The sequence below is a fragment of the Hoplias malabaricus genome, chromosome 4, assembly GCF_029633855.1.
Source record: "Hoplias malabaricus isolate fHopMal1 chromosome 4, fHopMal1.hap1, whole genome shotgun sequence".
Taxonomy (NCBI): Eukaryota; Metazoa; Chordata; class Actinopteri; order Characiformes; family Erythrinidae; genus Hoplias; species Hoplias malabaricus.
This window is the reverse complement of record NC_089803.1, coordinates 71431192-71453055: the sequence shown is the minus strand read 5'-3', so window position 1 is coordinate 71453055 and position 21864 is coordinate 71431192. Positions and strand designations below refer to the sequence as shown.

Here is a 21864-nt window from a genome sequence, read left to right as displayed (position 1 = left end):
AACAGGAAGGATGTTGTAGCTCAGAAGAAACTTCACCAGACCCTGACAGTAGCTCTTTTGCATGATTCAGCTTTGGTGAACTTTGAGGTGTGAATTCATGTCTCTAACCAACAGTGCCACTGCTGGAGTTATTATACAACTCTTTTTGTGCTGATTAAATAATGCAACACCAGCGAGAGTCACAGTAAAAGCAAAAACTCCTCGGAGAACTCACCGCTTCTGCTACTACTCCAGCTCTTCTGCCGAACCAAGGAGGAGGACGGGTTACAGCACTGTTCCTGTCCCGGCTCTAGACTCGCACATGACGTGAGGTGAAGCGAAACGCAAAAACCCAGTGCAACCGGGGCTTAACACTTCGCCTGGACCTACTCTAACCCTAACGCTGTACTAACTCTGACTCTAACCCGAGCAGAACCTGTCCACATATTAATGAACAACCACACACAGACAGCAGACAGAACTGGCATTGTCCAATCAGAGGAGAGCAGTGGGACTTTATTGTTGGACTATCACATAGTAAACATTAATCTCAGTTTAATCTACACTTTAACCTTGGTATAATCTCACTTTAATCTCCGATTTATTTTCCATCTTAATCTCAATTTAATCTAGGGTTACATTTTGTTTCATCTCAGATTTGATCTCGGACTAATCTACAGTTTAATCTTAATTTAATCTCAGTATAATCCTAAATGTAATCTCTGTTTTATCTGCAGTTTAATCTGTTTCACTTCCAGATTCATATGTTTAATCTCAGGTTTAATCTCAGTTTAATCTCCAGTTAATCTTCACTTTGGTCCAAGTTTAATCCGCTTTATCTACACTTTAAACTCGGTGTCATCTCGACTTAATCACTACTTAAACTCAAATTAATATCCAGTTAAATTCTAGTGCAATCTTAATCTTAATCTCATTATAATCTCGTTCTCATCTCTAGAATCTTCAGGGGAATCTGTTTAATCATCGCTTTCTCATTGTTTTGCAGGTGGTGTTCAGATTTACGTAGAAACTACACCTTCCCTTTACTGCCTTGGGTTTGATTAAATGTCCAGCTGATGTGAGAACACGGATGTAGGAGGACTTCCTGAGCTTGAGTATGGGTCAGTGTTGCAGGATAGCTGAGTGGTGGTCGAAAACTGATTCACAACCAGGAGTTCAAATGCAATAGAAGTTTATTTTCACCAATTAAAGATAATCAAAACTTAATATAATATACTATCAATCACAACGTTACGGTCTGCACCCCCAGCCAGTCAGCCTGAAAATGGCTGAGTTCCCCTTTAAATACCTTTAGGCTATAGGCCTGGCCCAAATACAGGTGAGTTTACAAATTGTAGGGTTTAACCATAACCTTGCTTCTTAATTCAGTTAAAACCACTTTTAATACTCAATGCTGTTATAACTAAACAAACCCTTATTAAAACGTTTATGCAATAACATAACAAAAAAACATACAAGCAGGTAACTTGAGAGAACTCGCCCTCCCCCCTCTACTTAAAATGGAGAATGGTACTAACTTTAGCACACACTCAGGACTACATAACCCATCAACCCCCTGTGCTCGTGTCCTTTGACTCACAGCAGGTCGCCGGCATGCTGCAAGAAACAAATAAGTCAAGCTCATTTCAAACCCACATTGAAACTATTATTTCAGTTAAATAAGCCCAGATAACGCTTATGAATGGTCTCAGTAGCAACAAAGGAAAAAAGGACAGATCTTAGCATTCATTCATTCATTCATTGTCTTTAGCCCTTATCCAGTTCAGGGCGGCGGTGGGTCCAGAGCCTACTCAGATTCACTAGGGGCAAGGTGGGAACACACCCTGGAGGGGGCGCCAGTTTTTTGCAGGGCGAGCTGAGCCGAAAAGCAAAGCTCTCAAGTTACCATTGAATTTATGCTTTACAGAACTCCCTGCCCACTGTGTCCCAATCTGGAGTCCAGTTATAACCTGCAGACACACAAACACACACATTTATACATACACTTTTACAGTATAAAAATACACAAACATATGCATAGCATATACTGCATAAATGTATACAGTCACATACACCCCACTCCCCTCCCCCGTTTTTCATGGTCGGGACCCACACAGAGAAGGTAAGATTTAAAACTCCAGCAGCTACTGCTGTGTCTGATCCACTCTACACCAGCACAACACACACTAACACACCACCACCACGTCAGTGTCACTGCAGCGCTGAGAATGATCCACCACCACATCACACCTGCTCTGTGGAGGTCCTGAGCGCTGAGGAACAGATGGTGGTCAGTGGAGCTGAGGGAATGAACCGTTATCATCACAGAGCTGTAATCATCATGTGACACAACTGAACACAATAAATACATCACTCACGTTTCTCCTCGTCTCGAGTGGCGTTACCTGCATAAACACAAAGTACAATAAACATAATAAAAAAGTCACAAAGTAAATAAACAAAAAACAAGCACAAATGCATTAAACATGAAAATAAACGTAAACAATGAACACAAACATCATCAACACTCATCAGGGGCTAAAGCAGGACTCGTGACAATGAAAGCCCAGGGTTGAGAACTGTCCGATGGAACTGACCAGCTATTTTCCTATTGGACACATTTGACTCCAGGCTTAAGTTATCTGGTTAAACGGAGGAATCCTGCTTTGTCGAGCAGCCCCTGTGCTGAAGTATTTTTAAATATTAAATTTTTCTTACGGCAGAGGTTGTTTTCACACGTTTCTCCAGAGCAGTCGCTGCAGGGTGGTCCCTCTTTGTACGGCTTCATTCCTCCGGATTTCGCTCTGAGCAACACACACAAATACAATCTGATCAGTCTGACTACAGTCTAACTACAGTCTCATCACAGTTTGATCACAATCTGACTACAGTCTTAATAGAGTCTTATAACATTCTGACTATAGTTTTAATACATAGTTTAATACTATAGTTTTATATAATAAAATGTCTGATCACCGTCTGATTACAATCTGATCAGTCTTAATACAGTCTGGTTACAGGTTTACTACAAAAAGATCAGGCTACAGTTTATAGTCTGACTACAGTCTGACTACAGTCTCACTCTGGTCATAGTCTGACTACAGTTTGATCAGTGTAAATATTTGAAACTCAATCTACAATCTAAATCTGACTACTGTTTTAACAGTCTGACTACAATGTTAATGTATTGTGATCACAGTCTACACAGACTCTGATCCCACTCTAACTACATCCTTAATAAATATTCACTGTCTGACAACAGTCTTAAGGCAGTCTGACTACAATGTTAATATTATGTTTACAGTCTAAATACAGTCTGACTAAAGCCTTAATGCATCACTGTCTGACAACACGCTTAATACAGTCCGATCACAGTCTGACTAATGTCTTAATGCAGTCTGATTACAATGTTAATATTCTGATCACACTCTAAATATAGTCTGACTACAGCTTTAATACACAATCACTGTCTGACAACACTCTTAATACAGTCTGATCACAGTCTGACTACAGTCGGATCAGTCTGAATACAGTCAATAGTCTGACTATTGTCTGAGGAAAGTCTGATTACAGTTTGATTATAATGTGATTCAGATAAAGTCATCTAATGGCGCATGTGCATCCTATGGTTACCTTGTTTATTAGCTAGCTTAGCATTAGCACAGTTTAGCATTTTTGCGGTAGCTCAGGGTCAACTGTTCTAAATGTATTCTGAAACACAGGGACGGCATTCTTACCCATTTGCGTAGTTACAGATAAAGATGGTGGCAGGTCTGGGGTAAAAGGATGTAGATTTGACTCCATTTGGGCAGAAATGGGCAGCGCAGCCAACTTTATATGCATCTGCCCAAACCACCTGAACATAATACACCACATAAACTAAATATTAATATTATAAACAATATTATTATAATGCAGTCCACATTGCAAAGTAGTTGGGATGCTGTGTAAAATGTAAATAACATGTAATAACAGCAAAAACTCACAGTCTTTTCACAGTAAAACACACATCAGATGCTGAAGGTGAGATATTTTTTGGAACTGTGGTTGTATAATCAACTGTTTACACAGCTACAATGTTTAGCTATATGCTAATGCTATGTGCTAATACCATGGATATTAAATAACAGGATCAACAGTGTCAGAAATGTCAGGATGAATAACATAAGGAGTTTGTTTATCTTCCTATGATACACAGACTAATAAATATGCCTGCATTAGCAACGTTAGCTTATTAGCACTAGCACTAAATCTAAGACACACGCCAAACACTTACACAGACCTGTTTAAGGAGAGTGTGTTTATACTGTAGCAGGAGTCCACTTATTATAAGTGTGATGGAATATGTTCATTGAAATGATTCATAATCAATAGAGATATTTTAATCAGCAATGACAACGCATGCTTGTGTAACTGAAATTGTTTTATTCCTAATTCTCTGTGTGAAACAGCAGACTTATGTGTGTGTGTTTCAAATAACAGCATATCAACACCTTCCGTTCAATCAACTCCTCTTGTCTCCAGACCACAGAGGGGAGATAACTGAGACCAAATGTTGTTAGAAATACAAAAGAGAGTAAAAAACAAATGGTAAAAGAGTTGGAAGGACTCATACTGGGGGCAGGATACATTGAAAGATGATTGAAATGTAAAAGAGCAAACAGATGGTAACTTCAAAAGGAGTTCCAGGTATAAGAGATGCTAGTTGAGAAACGGTCAGACAGAGAGGTAACAGTGTTGCGCATCCTCTCTCAATTAAATAAACTGTTCTTTTACTTGAAGCTGACCCAGAGACTCAGCTTTCTTATTTCTGTCATAATTTTCCACCATAATTTGGTGTAGTCGGCAGGATGAGCAACGGATTGTGGCGGAGAGAGGAGCAGTGAACACGGACCGTGGACGCTCTCCGGCAGAGACTGGACCCAAAGACAGGGAAGAAAAAAAAAAACAAAAAAAGTACCACGGGGGTACGTGTGACTGATCATCCATCCGCTAATGATCCAAGCCTCATCTACAAACATTGGTGGTGAGTGACAGTCTAATTATTTGAGATTAATTATAGTTTAATCTATTCCACTCCACCTCCTTTTAAACACTCCGTCCTGGATGAACTTTAGTTACATGACGGTGTAACAAGTGAAGACTAGCCTGGTCATAGCGAGGCCCCTAGTGGTAGATGTATCACTAGGGTAACAAAAGGAAAAGAGTAGCCTGCTCACAGTGAGGCCTCTATTGATAGACACGTCTCTAGAGTAATAGGTCCGGACCTTGGGAAGGAGTGCTAATAGTGTTAAGTAGGTAAAAGGAGGTGAGACATTATTGTAGGGGCTAAATTTCTCTGAGTCACTAAATCAAGTATGAGAACAAGATCCCAATTAACAAAAAAATTATATTTTAACCCAAAGATGCACACTGCGACTCTTTTTAGTCAGATGAGCCAGGATTGTGGCACTGATAGTGTAACATATGTCCCATTGTGGATAAAATATTTCAGATTCCCGACTACTGGGAACTTCAGTGTGAAATATTTAAATAAGATCAAGGACTGGGGGAAACAACCACCCGTAAGGTGCCCACGGGCGGTGATTAAACACTGTGTAAAAGAAAAAGAAAATAGTACTTGTGTGGTGCCCACAAGCAGTGATTAAACATTGTGTAAAAAAAAGGGACGGGCCAAAACTAAACCAGTGTCTCAGTGTGTCCCATTTCCAGCCGATCCTGACCTCGATGCCGCCTGGCCGAAAAGAACCGCACCAGAGAACAACCAAGCCGCAGCAGCACCTAAGCAAGTGGCCTCCACCACCGGAGCACCCGGCCTCAGTGGACCCGCATCCAGCACCCGGCCCCTATGTCAATCTGCAGCGGGAAATCGAAGTAGTGGAAAGAGAGCAGTGGGGAGCCGGCTTTCACTCTCCACCTGTCTCCGCCCGAACAAAGACTTCAGGTGGAACTGACGAGGGAAAATGATTCCAGAACCCAAGCGGCTCCTTCCCCATGGTCGAGGTGGCTGGCCCAGAAGAACCCCTGTTGGTACATTGATACTGGACTGAAAAGGACATGATAGAAGTTACCTCTGATCTGTCCAACCCTCTACAAGTAGGAGGATGGAAGTTCAGAGAAGAATTTGAGGATTTTTGCAAGTCATGTCGCCCAACTGAGAACGAGATAAGGCAAAAAGAAAGAAAAAAAAGTGGGCAGACACGTTGGATCAAGCAAGTTGACGACGGAAAAGGGCAAGTTGATGATGGTAAAAGCAAGTTGCGACCTCCCCCACCCAACCAACGTTTCACGTGAAGGAGACAGAGGAAGATGACAAGGGAGGGGTCGAGGGTAAAGCAGAGGAAGAGGATTTACAGGCAATGGGCCAGCTTTCCAGCCAAATGTCTTTTCAGAGAGATACATGGGTGAATCGGTGCTACAGTTGTGGCAAACAGGGACATTTTGTCAGGGACTGCCCGGAGCAATAGACTCTGGAGGAAGAAAAGCCAGAAACAGCACACTGCGAGAAGTGAAGGGTGGCGGAGAGGCAGGACGCTTTGAGATGGGACCCATTGACACAACGAAAAGGGAAGTACTCTCTTCTTCTCAAAACTTAAGTCAACTGCCTGACTACATAATTACTATAAATCTGCAGATCAGATAACGTTATAGAAACTAATGATAAAAAATAATAAATAAAGGGGATTTTATGTGAAGTACTTATTAGGGAAAAATATAAAAATGCTTCTATTCTATGTGTAGATCTATGTGCTGATCTGAAATATGTGATTTCAAGGGATTACCAAAGACTGAATGGAATCCCCCGGAGCTCTGGTGTAAACATATATATGCATTTAGCATGATGTTGTAGCGTATGTTGGTCATACACCGTGAAATATAAATATATTTTTATATTTATATTTATAGTTTGTGTTTATAGCGTTGACCTTATCCAAACTCTTATGATCTCTGATATTTGACTTAATGATATTAATTAAGGTTTATAATTGGCTTAAGCAAACGTTAATAATTAGTTTGAGAATGGATAATAGTCAAGCTAAGTGAGTACTTCAGGATTTTCAGGAATTCTAATGAACAAACTGTGCACACTGTAATTTTAAATAATAAAGATATTTATTAACGAAGAAGAAGGATATTTAATTAACATAGCATAACCTTGTAATCTCACAGCATCACTGCAGGGGAAACCGATTTGACCTTAAAGATAAGCTAGGCGCGCTGGCTTGTGACTAAAGTGTTGCTAACTGAGGTTTAATTAATACAAAAATTTATCAAGAGACTTGATTCAATTTTCAGCTCTGGGGATGCATAAGTTTAGCTTACTTTTTCGTCGATTCTCACCACTCGTTGAATACAGAGGCTCTTATGTGTGTGCGTGTGTGTGGGGTCTTGGCAACCCCGCGGTTTGTGGAATGCTGACTTGGTCGCAGACACACACACAATCCTGTGGAATGTTGGATTCTGGACCAGACGAAGGTCCTGGTCAGAATGAAAAGTTTTAATTCAAAACTTGTCATTTCCTCATTTGACTTTTTATCTCGCTATCTGGTCTATACTCCACTACATTCCCCCCTTTCTTTTCAGTTTTATGGTTCGGCAGTGAGCATGGAGCTGAAAAGAACTTTTGCTGTGGAGGAAGGTGAGATCAGCAAGCATATTCAAACACATTTCCAGAGCTGATGTACTCCTATTAGTGTATGGGTGCATATGGAGTGTTGATGTCTGCATGCTGAAGGGATTCTAATTATTTAGGGGTAGGTCTTGTTCAAATGCAACCTCGAGAGCTGATTCTTTGACATGGCCTTCGGCTTTATATCTAAAACTTGGGGGTTCACCTCTCTGGGCTCTTTTATGTCTAACGAATTTGACCATTTTATTAGACCAAGTTTCTAACCTGCTCTGGAGGGCTCGAGTGCGTTTGAAATAGAACCAGGCTATACCAAAAGTGAAAAGATATCCTAATCCTACCAGGGTAACTAGTAAGGTGTCCGGAGTGGACCATGCATAGGTGACAGGCTGAACTGGCCATAGGGGCTGAGACAACAGCTCTCTAAGAGTGTTATCTATGGGGGTTAGATCAATGACTTGGGTTCCCTCATATTCTAGGCGAGTTAGTGTTTTGGTATCTAGCTCGATGGTGTGTTTGGAGAAGAACTCTGAGAATTCTATGTCGCTCTCATATTGGTCAGGGTTTAGGTGATACAGGGCCAGGTCTCCTACATGTAGGATTGCGTTTAAGGGGACGTCTACCCAGAAGGTTTGGCTAGGAAGGAGTACCCTTTCTGAGGTGTCATGTTGATCATAGGTTAGTAGGGCCTCTCTAAAGGGGGTGTTAACCAACCAACGGTTTCCAACAATTTCAGCTTGAGTACTAGTTACCAAACGTCGGGGTGTGACGACTACCGGGCATTGAGTATTACTCATCATGGGCTTGAGGCCACAGATCCCATTTGCGCTGTCACGAATGAAAGGTTTGCTAGGGCACAAGTAGTGAATGTCTTTAGTGAGTGTGCACATAAGCAAATTGGGTACCAGATATAGGTCAGGGTTATCGTCTTGGTATGCTACAAGAGATGTTGTCTTTACACGAACGTAGGCAGAATCTTGCCAGAAGCCAACGTTGACAACATCTTTCAAACGGTAGATGTTTTCAGGCGCCATTATGGGAAGGTTAATGATGAATGCTAATTCACGGTCTTGAGGATTAACATAAATTGGGATGGCGCTACCTAAGGTATAGGCTAGGTGGGCCTGGAGATCAGTAACTACTTCTCGAGTTGCTGTAGGACAAAATCTCCTGTACTAAGGATAGGGGCACCAGGTAGGGAGGAATTCTCCCCATGGCTAGGCTATCTACGAGGAGCTGATTTCTTGTAGCATATCAGACAATAACATATTCACAAGCTGGATGTGGGTAAGGTCAAGTTGCACTACTGAAAGCATAGAGTTAACCGTCTGGAGCGTTTTGTTCAAAACGACACTGTGAGCGTTGAGCACAACGACGGTGCCACGTAGGGTTTGCCCAATTGTTTGCAGGTGCTGCTGCTGTTTGTCTAATTGGGTTTAATGTTTGGAATTTCAGCTTGCAATTCCCCTACTTGACGTTTGACAGTGGCTACATTGACGGCATTGACGGCGGACGTTCCAAGACTCAGTAGTGATCCCACAGTTGCAGCTGCCATTAGCAATCCGCCTATGAAGCGTTTAGGTCGTTTGTTAAAACCATTTAGTTCTGATTGCGTCACGGTAAACTTTTGTAGCTGGCAGAGCATGTGAGTTACGTCGGCTTCAGCATGGCTGATAGCTTCCTCAGTCCATCTAACTCCATTCCGGCCAGTCTGCAGAGTGGTTATCGGTAGGTTTTTGCTACACGCTTCAGCGGGATTCAGCCGTACGAATACTCTCTGGGTATGGAGGTGGCAATTAGTGATTAGCAGTCCCGGCTGGTCTTTCAGTATTATTCCTGAGTCAGGACCCGGTTCGATCACTTCAGGGAGCACGGCGGTTCCTAGGGAGCCGACGATCAGGAGAATGAGCAGCGGGGCCATCCTACCGGAAGAGATGCTCATGGTTAGACTTAGGGTATTTACGGCGAGTTGTTTAGACAAATTATTAAATTTTTCACGATACCCCCCTTTTATAAAAGTTTCCTAGGGTAAACACTCTACAATAATCGACGATGAGGGACTAGGGTCTTGCACCCTGAGTGTCCTCAGTCTGGTTAGAAGCTCGTTGCCTGCTAAAGAGTGAGAGAAAAAGGGAAAGGGATAGGAGAACTAAGGTGTGAGTAGAAGGTTGTAGTTGTTTGTTAACCAACACCCTTCCTGCCTTTGGTTCTGCCGTTTATGATCTAACACAAGCGTTAGTATCCCCTACAAGTCCCATGGGGGTTGTGTGTGGTCGGATTTGGTTGCGGTGGACCCATTTGAGTTCAGTACTGCCCCGAGCTTTGTTTATTTTGATCCTGTAAACAACGGGGGACAGTTTGTCTGTTATCTTATAGGGACCGGACCATCGGGGTAGGAATTTGCGGGCCAAATTCCCCCCCGTTTTTCACGACCTTCCAACAGGTTGGACAAAGATGTAGTACCATACCTTGTCCCCTATTTGGAGTTCGTCGTGGGATGCTTTGTGGTCATAGTACGCTTTGCGACCTTTTTCCCAGTTTCTGCTGGGCAAAGGCGAAAGTGGCCTTGAGGTGTTTCTGCAGATCCTCCATGTACTGATGAGTGGTGTAGGCTACGGCTATGCTAGCTTCACCTGGCTGATATAACAGATGTAGAGGCAGAGTCATCTGTCTCCCTGTCATCAACTCAAAGGGTGAGACCCCGACCGCATCGTGTGGGGTCGCCCGTATGGCCATCAGTACAAGGGGTAGCTTGACATCCCAGTCTCTTTGGTTTGCTGCTACGTACTTTTTCAGTATGGTAACAACAGTTCGGTTGGCTCGCTCTACCTGACCCGAGCTTTGAGGATGGTAGCTAATGTGAAGGCTGGCTTTTACACCTAAGAGTTGCCAGAGCTGCTGCATGACCTCAGCTGTGAAATGTGTCCCTCTGTCGGAGTCGACACGGTTGGGTAGGCCAAACCGTGAGAAGACATGGTTTATCAGTAAGTATGCAGTGGTTAGCGCTGTGTCATTCGGTGCGGGGAGGCATTCTACCCATTTAGTGAATGCACACGTGACTGTGAGGAAGTACTTGTTACCTCTTACTGTTCGAGTGAATGGTCCAACCCAGTCTATCTGGAGGTTTGACCAAGGGAAGGATAATCCTTTCTTTTGTAAGGGGGCTCTATGAAGAGGATTCGAGGGTTGAAATTGGCAACATACCAGACAGTCTTTAATGTAGTCAGCCACATCTTTTACCATGTGGGGCCAATATGCCACCTGCCTGAGCGCATGGTGTGTTGCTTTGACCCCTTTGTGTCCCGCAGATGGGGAGTCATGGGCGTGCATCAGCATCACCCCCCCGGGGGACTGAGGAACCACGAACGTAGGTGAAGTGTGCGAGTCAGTGGCATGAACTAGCAAGCCTTTGACGACTTGGAGGGATGCTCTGGCGCCGTATAGGTCTTTAAGGCCTGGTATGGTGTCAAGATCTTGGGCTGTGATGGGATATGTAGATGGGTCAGAGACATGGCTAAGCATTTTAGAAATGGATGGGTCTTGAGCTTGGAGAGTAACTAAGTCAGTGTCAGAAAAAGCAGGTTCAATAGAGACAATGGTAGGTTTAGCATTGTCAGACGATGCCTTCGTTACAGTTCGAGACCGTGTGACAGCTAGAACTTCGATGTCGGGTGGGTTTGGATAAAGGGAGGGATCAAATGTCCACGATGTGCCTTGTTTGGCTAAGCCGTCTGCTTGATTATTGAAGTCTTTGTCATCTCCCGGGACTCGGGAGTGACCCTTCACTTTCTTCCAGTAGATCTGCAGGCCATGTGTGTCTACCAAGTGTTCGCATGCCGCGAAAAGCTCTTTGTGTTTAACTGACTTTTTGTTTGACGTGGTGTAGTTGTTGATTTTCCACAGTATCAAGTGGCATGTGAAGCTTAGGCGCGCGTAGTTGGAGTCTGTGCAGATCACCAACGTTTTTACGCTTTTCTGGACCGCAGACTGGATTGTAATGAGAATTCCTGCTATTTCAGCATATTGGGAGGACTGAGCACCCAATTTGAAACTTAGGGGTTCGTGAGGCCATCCGTTTATTCTGATAATACCCACCCCTGCCATCAGGGTGTGTTCTCGGCGGAACGAACAACCATCTACATAAGCAGTGACAAGGTCTTTGCATGTGTTAGGGTCGAAATAGTGGGGGTTAGCCACGGTAGGTAAGAGGGTTTCTGGAGCTTGTGGCACTTGGGAAGGAATGTTTCCTTTGCATCGCCTGCAGGAAGCAAGGCCTGTGCCTAGGGGGCTCTTGTAGTTTTGTGCGTAACGTACCTCTAAGTCAAAGCTTTCGAGAGCCATTAGCCAGGATGCTACTCGAGCGTTAGTTACTACACCCTCTCGAATTTGTTGGCTGTTTAGGAAAGTGACTGGCTGATGATGAGTTTCAACAATCACCTTTTGACCACCTAGGTAGTTGGAGAAATGTTTGACTGCCCACACTGTTGCTAGTAGTGCTTTTTCGCAGTCACTGTATTTGTTTTCGGCAGCCAGCATAGTTTTACTAGCGTAGGCTATGACACGTTTGTCTCTGTCGTGTAATTGATACAGACCGGAGCTGAGACAGTGGTCCGAGAGCCCTACTTCTAGGTAGAATTCTTTGCTACTGTCAGGATAGGCAAGGCATGGAGCCGTGCACAGTTTAGATTTCAGTGCCTGAATGGCGTGTTCCTGGGCTTCGCCCCAGGTGAACAGAGTATCCTTTTTCAGGAGGTCATAAAGTGGACGAGCTAGGTCCGCATAGTTTTCTATGAATTGTCGTGAGTAGTTGCATACTCCTAAGAAACTGCGGAGTTCCTTAAGATTGGTGGGTGCTGCGAGGTTTGTTACCCCTTGCACTTGACTCACTTGTGGTTAAACACCATCAGTGCTTACGAGCAGACCGACGTAATTCACTTTTGTTCTGCACCACTGACATTTGGAGAGTGATATTTTCGCACCTGCTGTTGTAAGCTGGTCAAGAACATGATCAATCTCGTCAATGTGTGCCTGTAGGGAGTGGTTACGCATGAGTATGTCGTCCACATATATGAGGGTGCCTCGCTCACGGGCATCAGGGCATGCTTTGTTTAAGAAAATGTTGAACTCCGCGGGTGAGTTGGCATATCCAAAGGGGCACCGAGTGAATGTGTACTGTCGACACATTGTGTCATCGGCAACCGAGATAAGGGAACCTGTTGATTTAGTTTCTGATAGTCGATGGTTAGGCGCCATTTACCATTTGGTTTTATGACGGGCCATAGTGGTGCCGAGTATGTGCTGTTACAGGGTCGAATTATGCCCTTTTCCAGCAAGTCATCAATGATTTCTTGTACCGGTTCATAGGATGCCAACGGAATTTTGTATTGGCGGACAAACGTGGGTGGTGCTCCTGGACGAGTGGGAATGCGCACCGAATGAATGTCAGTGAGACCACAGTCCGTTGAATCTTTGGCAAAAGATTTTTGATATTTAAGAAGCACTTCACAGAGTTTCTCATGTTCTTCTTTGCTTTGGAGGGCATCGGCCTCCTTTAGAACTTGTTCGACTTGGATATGGAATTCGGAGTCAGATAGTTCTTTTGAAGTATGTGAATTTGGAGTGTCTTCTCCCTCTTTGGGAAGAAGAGATGGTTCCCGGGAGGATTCCGGGGATGAATCTAAGGAAAGAACCATGACCGTCATTTGATTGTCGTCAGCGAGATCTATCCTGCAAATGGCGTCTTTACTCATGTCCAGAGCTGAGAAGAGAGCAACAGCTCGTGTCGGATGAGTGTTGAACACCTTTGATTCTGGATGATCAAGAAGCAGGGATTCAGGCATTGGTCCTATGATCGGGATTCACAACTCAAAGTCATGGAATTTCATACTGACTAACCAACCCAGAGGAGATGAGTGAGGGATCGTCAAGGGTTGAGTGATTTCGTTCCGTACGAACAGATAGGTGGATCTTGCTCGTGTTTCCACCAAAGGTGTGGCTTCGAGGGTGAGGCCTAGTTTGAAGAACTGAGGTGACAGTTGGAAAAGTGCATGCGCGTGGCTTAAGTGTTGGCCAGGTCGCATGACTAAGCGGATGGGTACATTTGCGGTGTTCGCAGGTACCACAAGTGAACCTTGGTTGGTGTCCTGACATACCTCGGGAATAGTTTGTCCTGAGCCTAGGTTGCTGAGATCTGAGGACCAGGTTTCCGTTGAAACATCAGTCAAAGACCACAGCACAATATTGAGGGTGTCTACGTGGACATCGAGGCGCACCAAGAAGTCACTTCCAATGTAAGCGTCGTGCGGCAAGTTAGGGACGACCAAGAAATAGTGGGTGAGTACCCTTTTGTTCCACTGGATAGTTAAAGCGCAAATTCCATCAGTGGGTGACATTACTTTTGATGTCGGGTTGAGAGGAAAGCGACAAGGACTGCTCACCAAAGGAATATTTGGTTGAGTGAGGCGCAGAGTGTTAAAGAGAGTTTGGCTTATGGCGGACTTGTCAGTCCACAGAGCCAGAGCTGCATTGTCCACATGATATCTGTGGACAATGCAGGAAGGCCGGGAGCGTCTGTTGTGGACGGTTTAGTGAAAGTGCACAGGAATGTGTTCCGTTGTTCTAACATGGCGCTAGGGGGCCAGGAAGAGACTGCAGTCTCTAGCGTGGCCGCCATGGGCTCAGTTTCCTCTTCCTCAAAGTGAGGGATCTGACTTGGTGGATCTCCTATTGACTCAGGCCGGATTTCGAGACGGCAACACTGAGCTTCCCGGTGGTGTGGGGTGCAGATGGGCAGAGGCTCACGCACTTGTGCCCAGATCTTTGACTTTTTGAAGTCAATCAGTGGTTCGAAGCGATTAAGGAGGTCTTTGCCGATGAGGAAGGGAATTGTTTCGAGAGGAGACACATGAACTGGATGCACTAAAGTCATTGGTCCAATGGCTAAGTGTATTAGTGCCATAGATTGGATAGTGAGGCCTGCACGTGAATACGGCTGAATTTTAAGAGAACAGTTTTGGAGCTGTATCTCGCGATTTTCACGCCGCGCAATGGCTCGAACCTGGTGGAACAAGGCGGAAGACATGAGCGTGATATCTGATGCAGTGTCCAATAGGGCCTCATGTACTAGCCTTCTCTCCACAATGGTGGACAAATAGAATTTGCGTGCAACTCCTTTCTCAGTTAAGTGTCCCATGAATTGTCGGACTGCTGTGTCGCCTTCAATGACTGAAGGGTCATTTGGCGTTAAACCTTCTTTACTGTCTAACTGAACAACCAAAACAGCACTGGAGGGTGGTTGCGAGTCACCCCCCTGTATCATCGGGTCTTCAGTGTTTGCACAGTTTATCTTTGTCGCGATTTCTGTCTGGCCTGCGAGGAGGGTAGCGCTTGTATTGGTGTGAGGGCAGATGAGGCTTCGGGCCCTCACTAGTCCACGGAGTGGAGGAAGGGTCCAGGGTGGATCTTGGTGTATCGGCCTGTGTGGAACCTTCCAACTCTAAATGTGGGGAGCTGGAGTCGACATTAAAGACTTGGGGTGTTTCGGACCGTCTGTTGGGAATTTGTTGGGATTTTAGGAAACCCCTGAGTGCTAAATCACGCAGCTGTCTGCTAGACAGGGTGCGAGGGCAAGCTGAGACTCCCAGCTGATGACTGGTGTGGGGATGGAGGTTTTGGATAAATAGTGATTTGAAATTTAACTCTTCCTCCATTCCAGAGTCATTTCTAGGTCCGAAATATGCCTGTCTGAGTCAGTTATAATATTGCTGAGGGGATTCCTGGCGTTGCTGTCTTATGTTCAGAGCAGCGGCCAGTCCGGTCTGTGACAGGTGATTGGAGAATTCTTCCTCCAATGCTTGGCACAGCACATCGTATCGCGCTTTTACATAGTCTGGCTGACGTTCAATGAAGTTGCTGACGTCTCGATTGGAGGTCATTTTAATCACATATAGTCTGTCATCTATGGTGATCCCGGGGAACCTTTGGAGGTAGAAGTCAATATCTTTTAGGTAAGAAAAGATGTCGTTAGACCCGTCAGGTTTGGGATCAAAGCGGGTTATATTACGCGCGATTTTATCTAGGTCCTTGTATGAGGGACCGTGAGAGGGTAAAGGTTGAGGGGACCAGACACTGGGTTGCAGTGCTCTGGGTCTAGCAGGGCGTTGTAAGGGACGGCTGACAGGAGACACAGGGGAAGGTGAAATACCCGTTGATACCAGAGGAGGTGCTGCAGCAGCTCTAAAGGTTACGGTCCCTGAGTCTGGTTCCTGATCCTCACTATCTTCCTGCTGGTCCTGTCTTACTATAGCGGCACTAGGTGGCACGTCAGGAGTGATCTGGGGCAGTGTGTTCCCTTCAGCTATTTCGCTTTGAAGTCGACTTAGCTCTGCCTCTACCTTTGCCTGCTGTCGCCGTGATATGTCGAGCTCACGTTTACTGGCCCTGAGTTGTACTACAGCGAGGAGGGCTATTTGCCCTAGTGCCTCAGTTAGGGGCTTGCCCTTGAGGATGTCGGTTAAGTGGTTCTCTACCCACTTAGCCACCATGTGGTCACGATGGGCCTGTGAGGTTTTCTGCACAGTTTCTGCGAGTCCCGGCATCACATCACTGGTGATGCTGGTCAGAACACAGAATGCCTCATCCCACAAACCTTCTACATATACTTCTGAGGGAAAAGTCTCTTCTGCCATGTTAGCTGTGTTTTAACTGCGAGGTGTAATTCACTTCTATTTAGTTAGGATTAATTCCGTTAATCCTTTTCTAACTAAACCGAACTAAATTTACCTGTACCGCGTGCTCTAAGTGTAACTGCTAGTATGTATGGTGTTAGAGTTCACTTGTGAATCTCTAAGGGAAGTCTGTTAGTAGCAGAGGGTGGAGTGAAAGGTGCTATATGCAAGTGAGCAAAAGAAGAGAATTTTTTTTTTTTCAATAATTAAAATTATAAAAAAAATTTGAATTAAAGAATTGTCGAAAAATTTGGATTAAAGAATTTTAAAATTAAGCAAGATTTATTACTAGAAATAATTTCCAATTAAGGAATTATGAAAGTAAAAAGGATTTTCCGAAGTAAAGAATTATTAAGAATAGTGAAATTAAAAGACTCTCTCTTTTAACTGCGTTTGTGATCTGGTATCAAGTTAAAGTGTCAATCTCTAATTACTGCACACTGTCTGCTGTAGCTGTATCAGCTGACTATGCTTCCAAGCCTTTACTTGTAATTATTCAGATGTGCAGAGTTTAGAGACAGCCACTAGAGCTGTAATACCAGGTCTTATCAGTGTGAACTGGTCGACAATTTCAATTGCGATAGCAAGTTTCTCCACTAGAGGATACTGAAGGTAAGTCTGAATGGCAACAGTAAGCTTCAGTATTTAAGTTGAACTTAAATTGTAATTCCAGACTGGGGCACCAGAGGGCGACAAGCAAGTTATAATGCAATAGCAGCAATGGACACCAGTCGGCGCTGGTGGAAATCCTAATAAACACGGCACGAGCAGACACAATATAACACAAATGGGAATTTCCACTGTAGCGGGAAGTTTTAACACTAGAGGGCGTTATCAAATTAAAATCTAAAATGGAATAAAGATTTTAAACGCTCAGATACTTTATCAAAGATAAAAATTAAATTTTAAAAGGGGAACAGAGATTTTACACTAAGGTAATTTAAAAGAATTTCGCCTGTAATGATAACTTTTAAACACCAGAGGGCTGCTAAACACTTAGGTTGCCTCAGAATTAGTCTTCCTCTGTTTTGGGGGCGTTTTGAATTTCCCTCCTTAGTTTCAGCTCCGCCCCTTCAGAGGGGGTCATTCCTTTTCTGAAACTGCATTCAGTCTAACTGGAACAGCTGACAAGAGCAGATCGCTCTTTAACACAGGCCGTATTTTCGGCTGCTTCTTTTTAATAACCTCCCTGGCATGGGATAATTATTAACTCATATAGCTAAACACACAGCTTTCACAGCTCCGGTCGCCACCACCACAACTTCCTGTAACAGATCAAGAGAAACCCACTCTGCAGGATATTCAATCCACTGCTACTGGAGCAGAGCGAGCTCAGTGGTCCAAATCAGGGTGCATTAAGCAAAATATTGTATGGGTACACACTGCAATGAACAGACCATGTCTCCCAAAAACATACATGAAAGGGTTACTTGCTATTGCTCATGGGAGATATCACATGAGCAAAAGGGGGGAATAATGGATATGATAGCTAGACATTACTATGCATCAGGACTCTCTACAAAATTTTTGTTCAGCATGCCTCACGTGTGCACAAAACACACACAGGCACACACAACCCCTGTCGCAACAACCTGTAGGTCACCCCCCAGCGACAGAGCCATTCCAACATTGGCAGATTGATTATGTGTAGCTGCCACCAGCAGAAGGGAAGTGGTTTCTCCTGGTCTGTGTATGCATGTTCAGTAAATGGGTTAAGTGCCTCCCTCTGGTCCTCTGGCAAAGCAGAACCAGACCACAGGAAAGAGCTGGTCTCAGTGCCTTTGAGATAGTGTTTGGCAGGCCTCCCAACACGAGGTTAGGTCTACCTCCACTTGATAACCAGTTGCTTGATCACTCTCTCACAGCGTATTGCGTCTTCAGACGTTTCTGCCCGTATCTAAGCAGTGCTGCCGCAACCAGCCGACCAGCCCTTCCACGACCACAAGCCAGGTGACTGGGTGCTGATACGGGACCGCCACAGACGAAGGTGGAACCAACCCAAGTGTACTGGACCACACCAGGTGCTCCTAGTGACCCACACGGCTGTGAAAGTGGAAGGACGAGGGACGTGGGTACATCATACTCACTGCAAGAAGGCTCCAACCTCACCTGAAGAAACAACAACTTAAGAGTGATAATAATGGTCAACCCCAAAGGACTAGTGATGATGGCAATAGGACTGGGCTGTCTACTGGCCATCATAGGGACACTGTGTTTTAAACCCTAAACATGACTTTAGTGGCTCTGATGAGGTGTACTTCAATTTGTTTCAGACGCTTCGACAGAGAAAAAAACACTGACACAGATTCGGAAATACAAAACGAGTGCATCGAATTGGAGGCTGGGGGTGAAAACTGTACCAGACTAACAGCTAATCAGACTAGTAGCTGGCAAAGGGGTTTAGAGCCTAGTCAATGCAACAGCACAGTGAATCTGGTGAGAGATTCTGGGAGATTAACCACTTTTACACAGGACAGACCCATTTGGATACCTGATTGTTATTGGTATTGTGGCCATAGATTGTTGTTGTATCTGCCCAAATTACAGCGGTGTCACTGCGCTTTAGTACATTTGAGTGCACACATAACACTGTAGTCTATACACCCCCGCCTCCGCACAAACACATGAACACAAACTAACTACTGAATGTGAACGATTTGCTGAAATATTATTCCCAATGTATGGAGTGGCAGGGATCTTAACAGAGTCCACTAAAAGCTGGCTACATCCGTGAACCAAACCATTAAAGGACTAGAAGGAGTAAGATCTGAACTAACAGCATTAAGGTTAATGACCAGACAGGACCGTGGCACTCGATTTACTCTTGGCAAAGGAAGGAGGAGTCTGTAGCGTGATTGGTGAACATTGTTGTACTTATGTTCCTCCTAACGATGCCCTGGAAGGTAACATCAGAACGGTTCTGCGCCAAATGCGTACTGTAGCTGCTAAACTCAGGGATGAAGAGTGTTGAGTTAGTTCATGGCCTGGGGTTTGGGGCTCTATGTTCGCTAGTTTACGTAGCATATTCTTCTTGCCTATTCTCATACTGCTGGTGATTTTGCTTTGCTGCGGACCATTGCTGTGTGATTGTGTTGTCGAAACTTTGTCTCATTGTGTTCAACCGAGGTACCAGCTCCTGCAGATCACAAAGGACTCTAAACCTCATGAAGTAGATAAAGACCTGGAACATTTGTTTGATGAAGATAATCTGTAAAAATGATTGATTAAGAATCTAAGGGGGGAATGTGATGGAATTTGTTGATTGAAATGATTCATAATCAATAGAGATATCTTTAATCAGCAATGACCACACATGCTTGTGTAACTGAAATTGTTTTATTCCTAATTCTCTGTGTGAAACAGCAGACTTATGGTGTGTGTGTTGTGCTGGTGTAGAGTGGATCAGACACAGCAGTGAGAAAGCTCTGACCGCTGAAGCACAAGGTAAAAGAGGGATAAAGTATGCAGAGTATAAAGTGGACTACAGGTTAACTGTAGAACTACACAGGGTTCTTATATGTACATTCATGTGTGCGTATGTGTTAGACAACCTTCATTACATTCATTACTAGACCGTATAACGGTTAGTGTTAGAGTTAGGGTTAGGACTGATACACGTTCCCCTACCTGTTTGTAGAGTCCACAGAAAGTTTTGCAGGCCCCGGTGTCAAAGTTGTAATGCACAACATCATCAAACCATTTCTTAATCGCTCCCTTCACAGTGAAGTGTGTCCCAGCCCAGAGGTTCTGCCCCAGGGACCGGAACACCGGGTTGACCCTGCCCTCCTTCCTCAGGTGAGTATTGTGTTCCAACAAACAGCCTCTGGACCAGGCTCTCGCAGCGATCGCCAAGCTCTCGTCCCAGGTCTAACACACACACACACACACACACACACACACACAAATGCTTTCTGTGAAAAAGCCTATAAATAACATGACTGTAAATGAGTCTGTGCATAACGTCACAAAAACATTTACAAGTTGTTCTTCTGCTTAGTTTCTAAATATAGAAGTTCAGGGCTGTTTCCACCAACTCTCTCTCTCTCTCACACACTCTCTCTCTCTATCTCTTTCTCTCACTCACTCACTCTCTCTCTCTCTCTCTCTTTCACACTCTCCGTCTCTCTCTCGCTCTCTTTCACACTCTCTCTCTCTCTCTCTCCCTCTTTCACACTCTCACTCTTTCACTCTCTCTCTTGCTCACTCTCTCTTTCTCGCTCTCTTTCACACTCTCTCTCTTTCGCTCACTCTCTCTCTCTCACAGTCTCTCTCACTCTCTCTCTCACACTCTCTCTGTCTCTCTTTCACACTCTCTCTCTTTCACTCTCTCTGTCTCTCTTTCACACTCTCTCTCTTTCACTCTCTCTCTCTATCGCTCACTCTCTCTATCGCTCACTCTCTCTCTCTCTCTCTGTCTCTCTCTCTCTCACAGTCTCTCTCACTCTCTCTCTCACACTCTCTCTGTCTCTCTTTCACACTCTCTCTCTCTTTCACTCTCTCTCTCTCTTTCACTCTCTCTCTCTATCGCTCACTCTCTCTCTCTCTCTACCGCTCACTCTCTCTCTCTCTCTACCGCTCACTCTCTCTCTCTCTCTCTTTCACTCTCTCTCTCTCTCTCTCTCTCTCACCATGTACCACATGTTGGATGCAGTTGGGCGGACGGTCGATCTGTTCTGATTGTGTTGTTGAACACATTCTTCGATGAAGGTCTTGTCGCTGATGCTCGGAGTCGAGCTGAGAGACATCGCTGTGTTCAGGAGAAACAGAACCAGAACATCTCCACAGGTAAACATCCTCAGTCAGTGTGTGTGTGTGTGTGTGACTACCTGCTTCCTCATGAACAGGAAGGATGTTGTAGCTCAGAAGAAACTTCACCAGACCCTGACAGTAGCTCTGTTGCATGATTCAGCTTTGGTGAACTTTTAGGTGTGAATTCATGTCCCTAACCAACAGTGCCACTTATTATAGTGCCAGTTATTATACAACTATTTTTGTGCTGATTAAATAATGCAACACCAGCGAGAGTCACAGTAAAAGCAAAAACTCCTCGGAGAACTCACCGCTTCTGCTACAACTCCAGGTCTTCTGCCGAACCAAGGAGGAGGACGGGTTACAGCACTGTTCCTGTCCCGGCTCTAGACTCGCACATGACATGAGGTGAAGCCAAATGCAAAAACCCAGTGCGACCGGGGCTTAACACTTCGCCTGGACCTACTCTAACCCTAACGCTGTACTAACTCTGACTCTACTCAGTAGGGGTTGGACATAATAAAAGTTTATAAATTATTTAAAACAAAAACTGGCCCACTCAGCCTCAGACCAAAGTAACTCTTAAATAAAGTCACCAAAAAAGAAACAGATACTGAAGGCAATATTTTATTGTTTTTAGCATTCAATATTGCCTCATGACAGCTTTAAAAGCTTCTTAGAAAACAGGATAAAGCTTCAGGGGGACCACAGGCCAAAATAACTAACAATGACTAAAAATAAACCAATTCCACTAACTAAACTTACAGAAAAGAAAATACAAAT

At 44.4% G+C, this 21864-nt stretch overlaps 1 protein-coding gene across 1 annotated transcript; it reads right to left on the bottom strand.

Annotated features, from left to right (window-relative positions):
* Positions 1–1163: 1163 nt before the first annotated feature.
* LOC136695482 (GLIPR1-like protein 1) lies at positions 1164–21131 on the bottom strand. The gene is made up of 6 exons (XM_066669595.1): positions 20961–21131; positions 19960–20199; positions 3717–3835; positions 2698–2783; positions 2358–2384; positions 1164–1949 (listed from the first exon to the last, which is right to left on the bottom strand). Exons 1-6 carry the CDS (start codon positions 21123–21125, stop codon positions 1894–1896), a joined length of 693 nt encoding a protein of 230 aa, XP_066525692.1. The 5' UTR covers positions 21126–21131; the 3' UTR covers positions 1164–1893.
* Between the last annotated feature and the right edge of the window lie 733 nt (positions 21132–21864).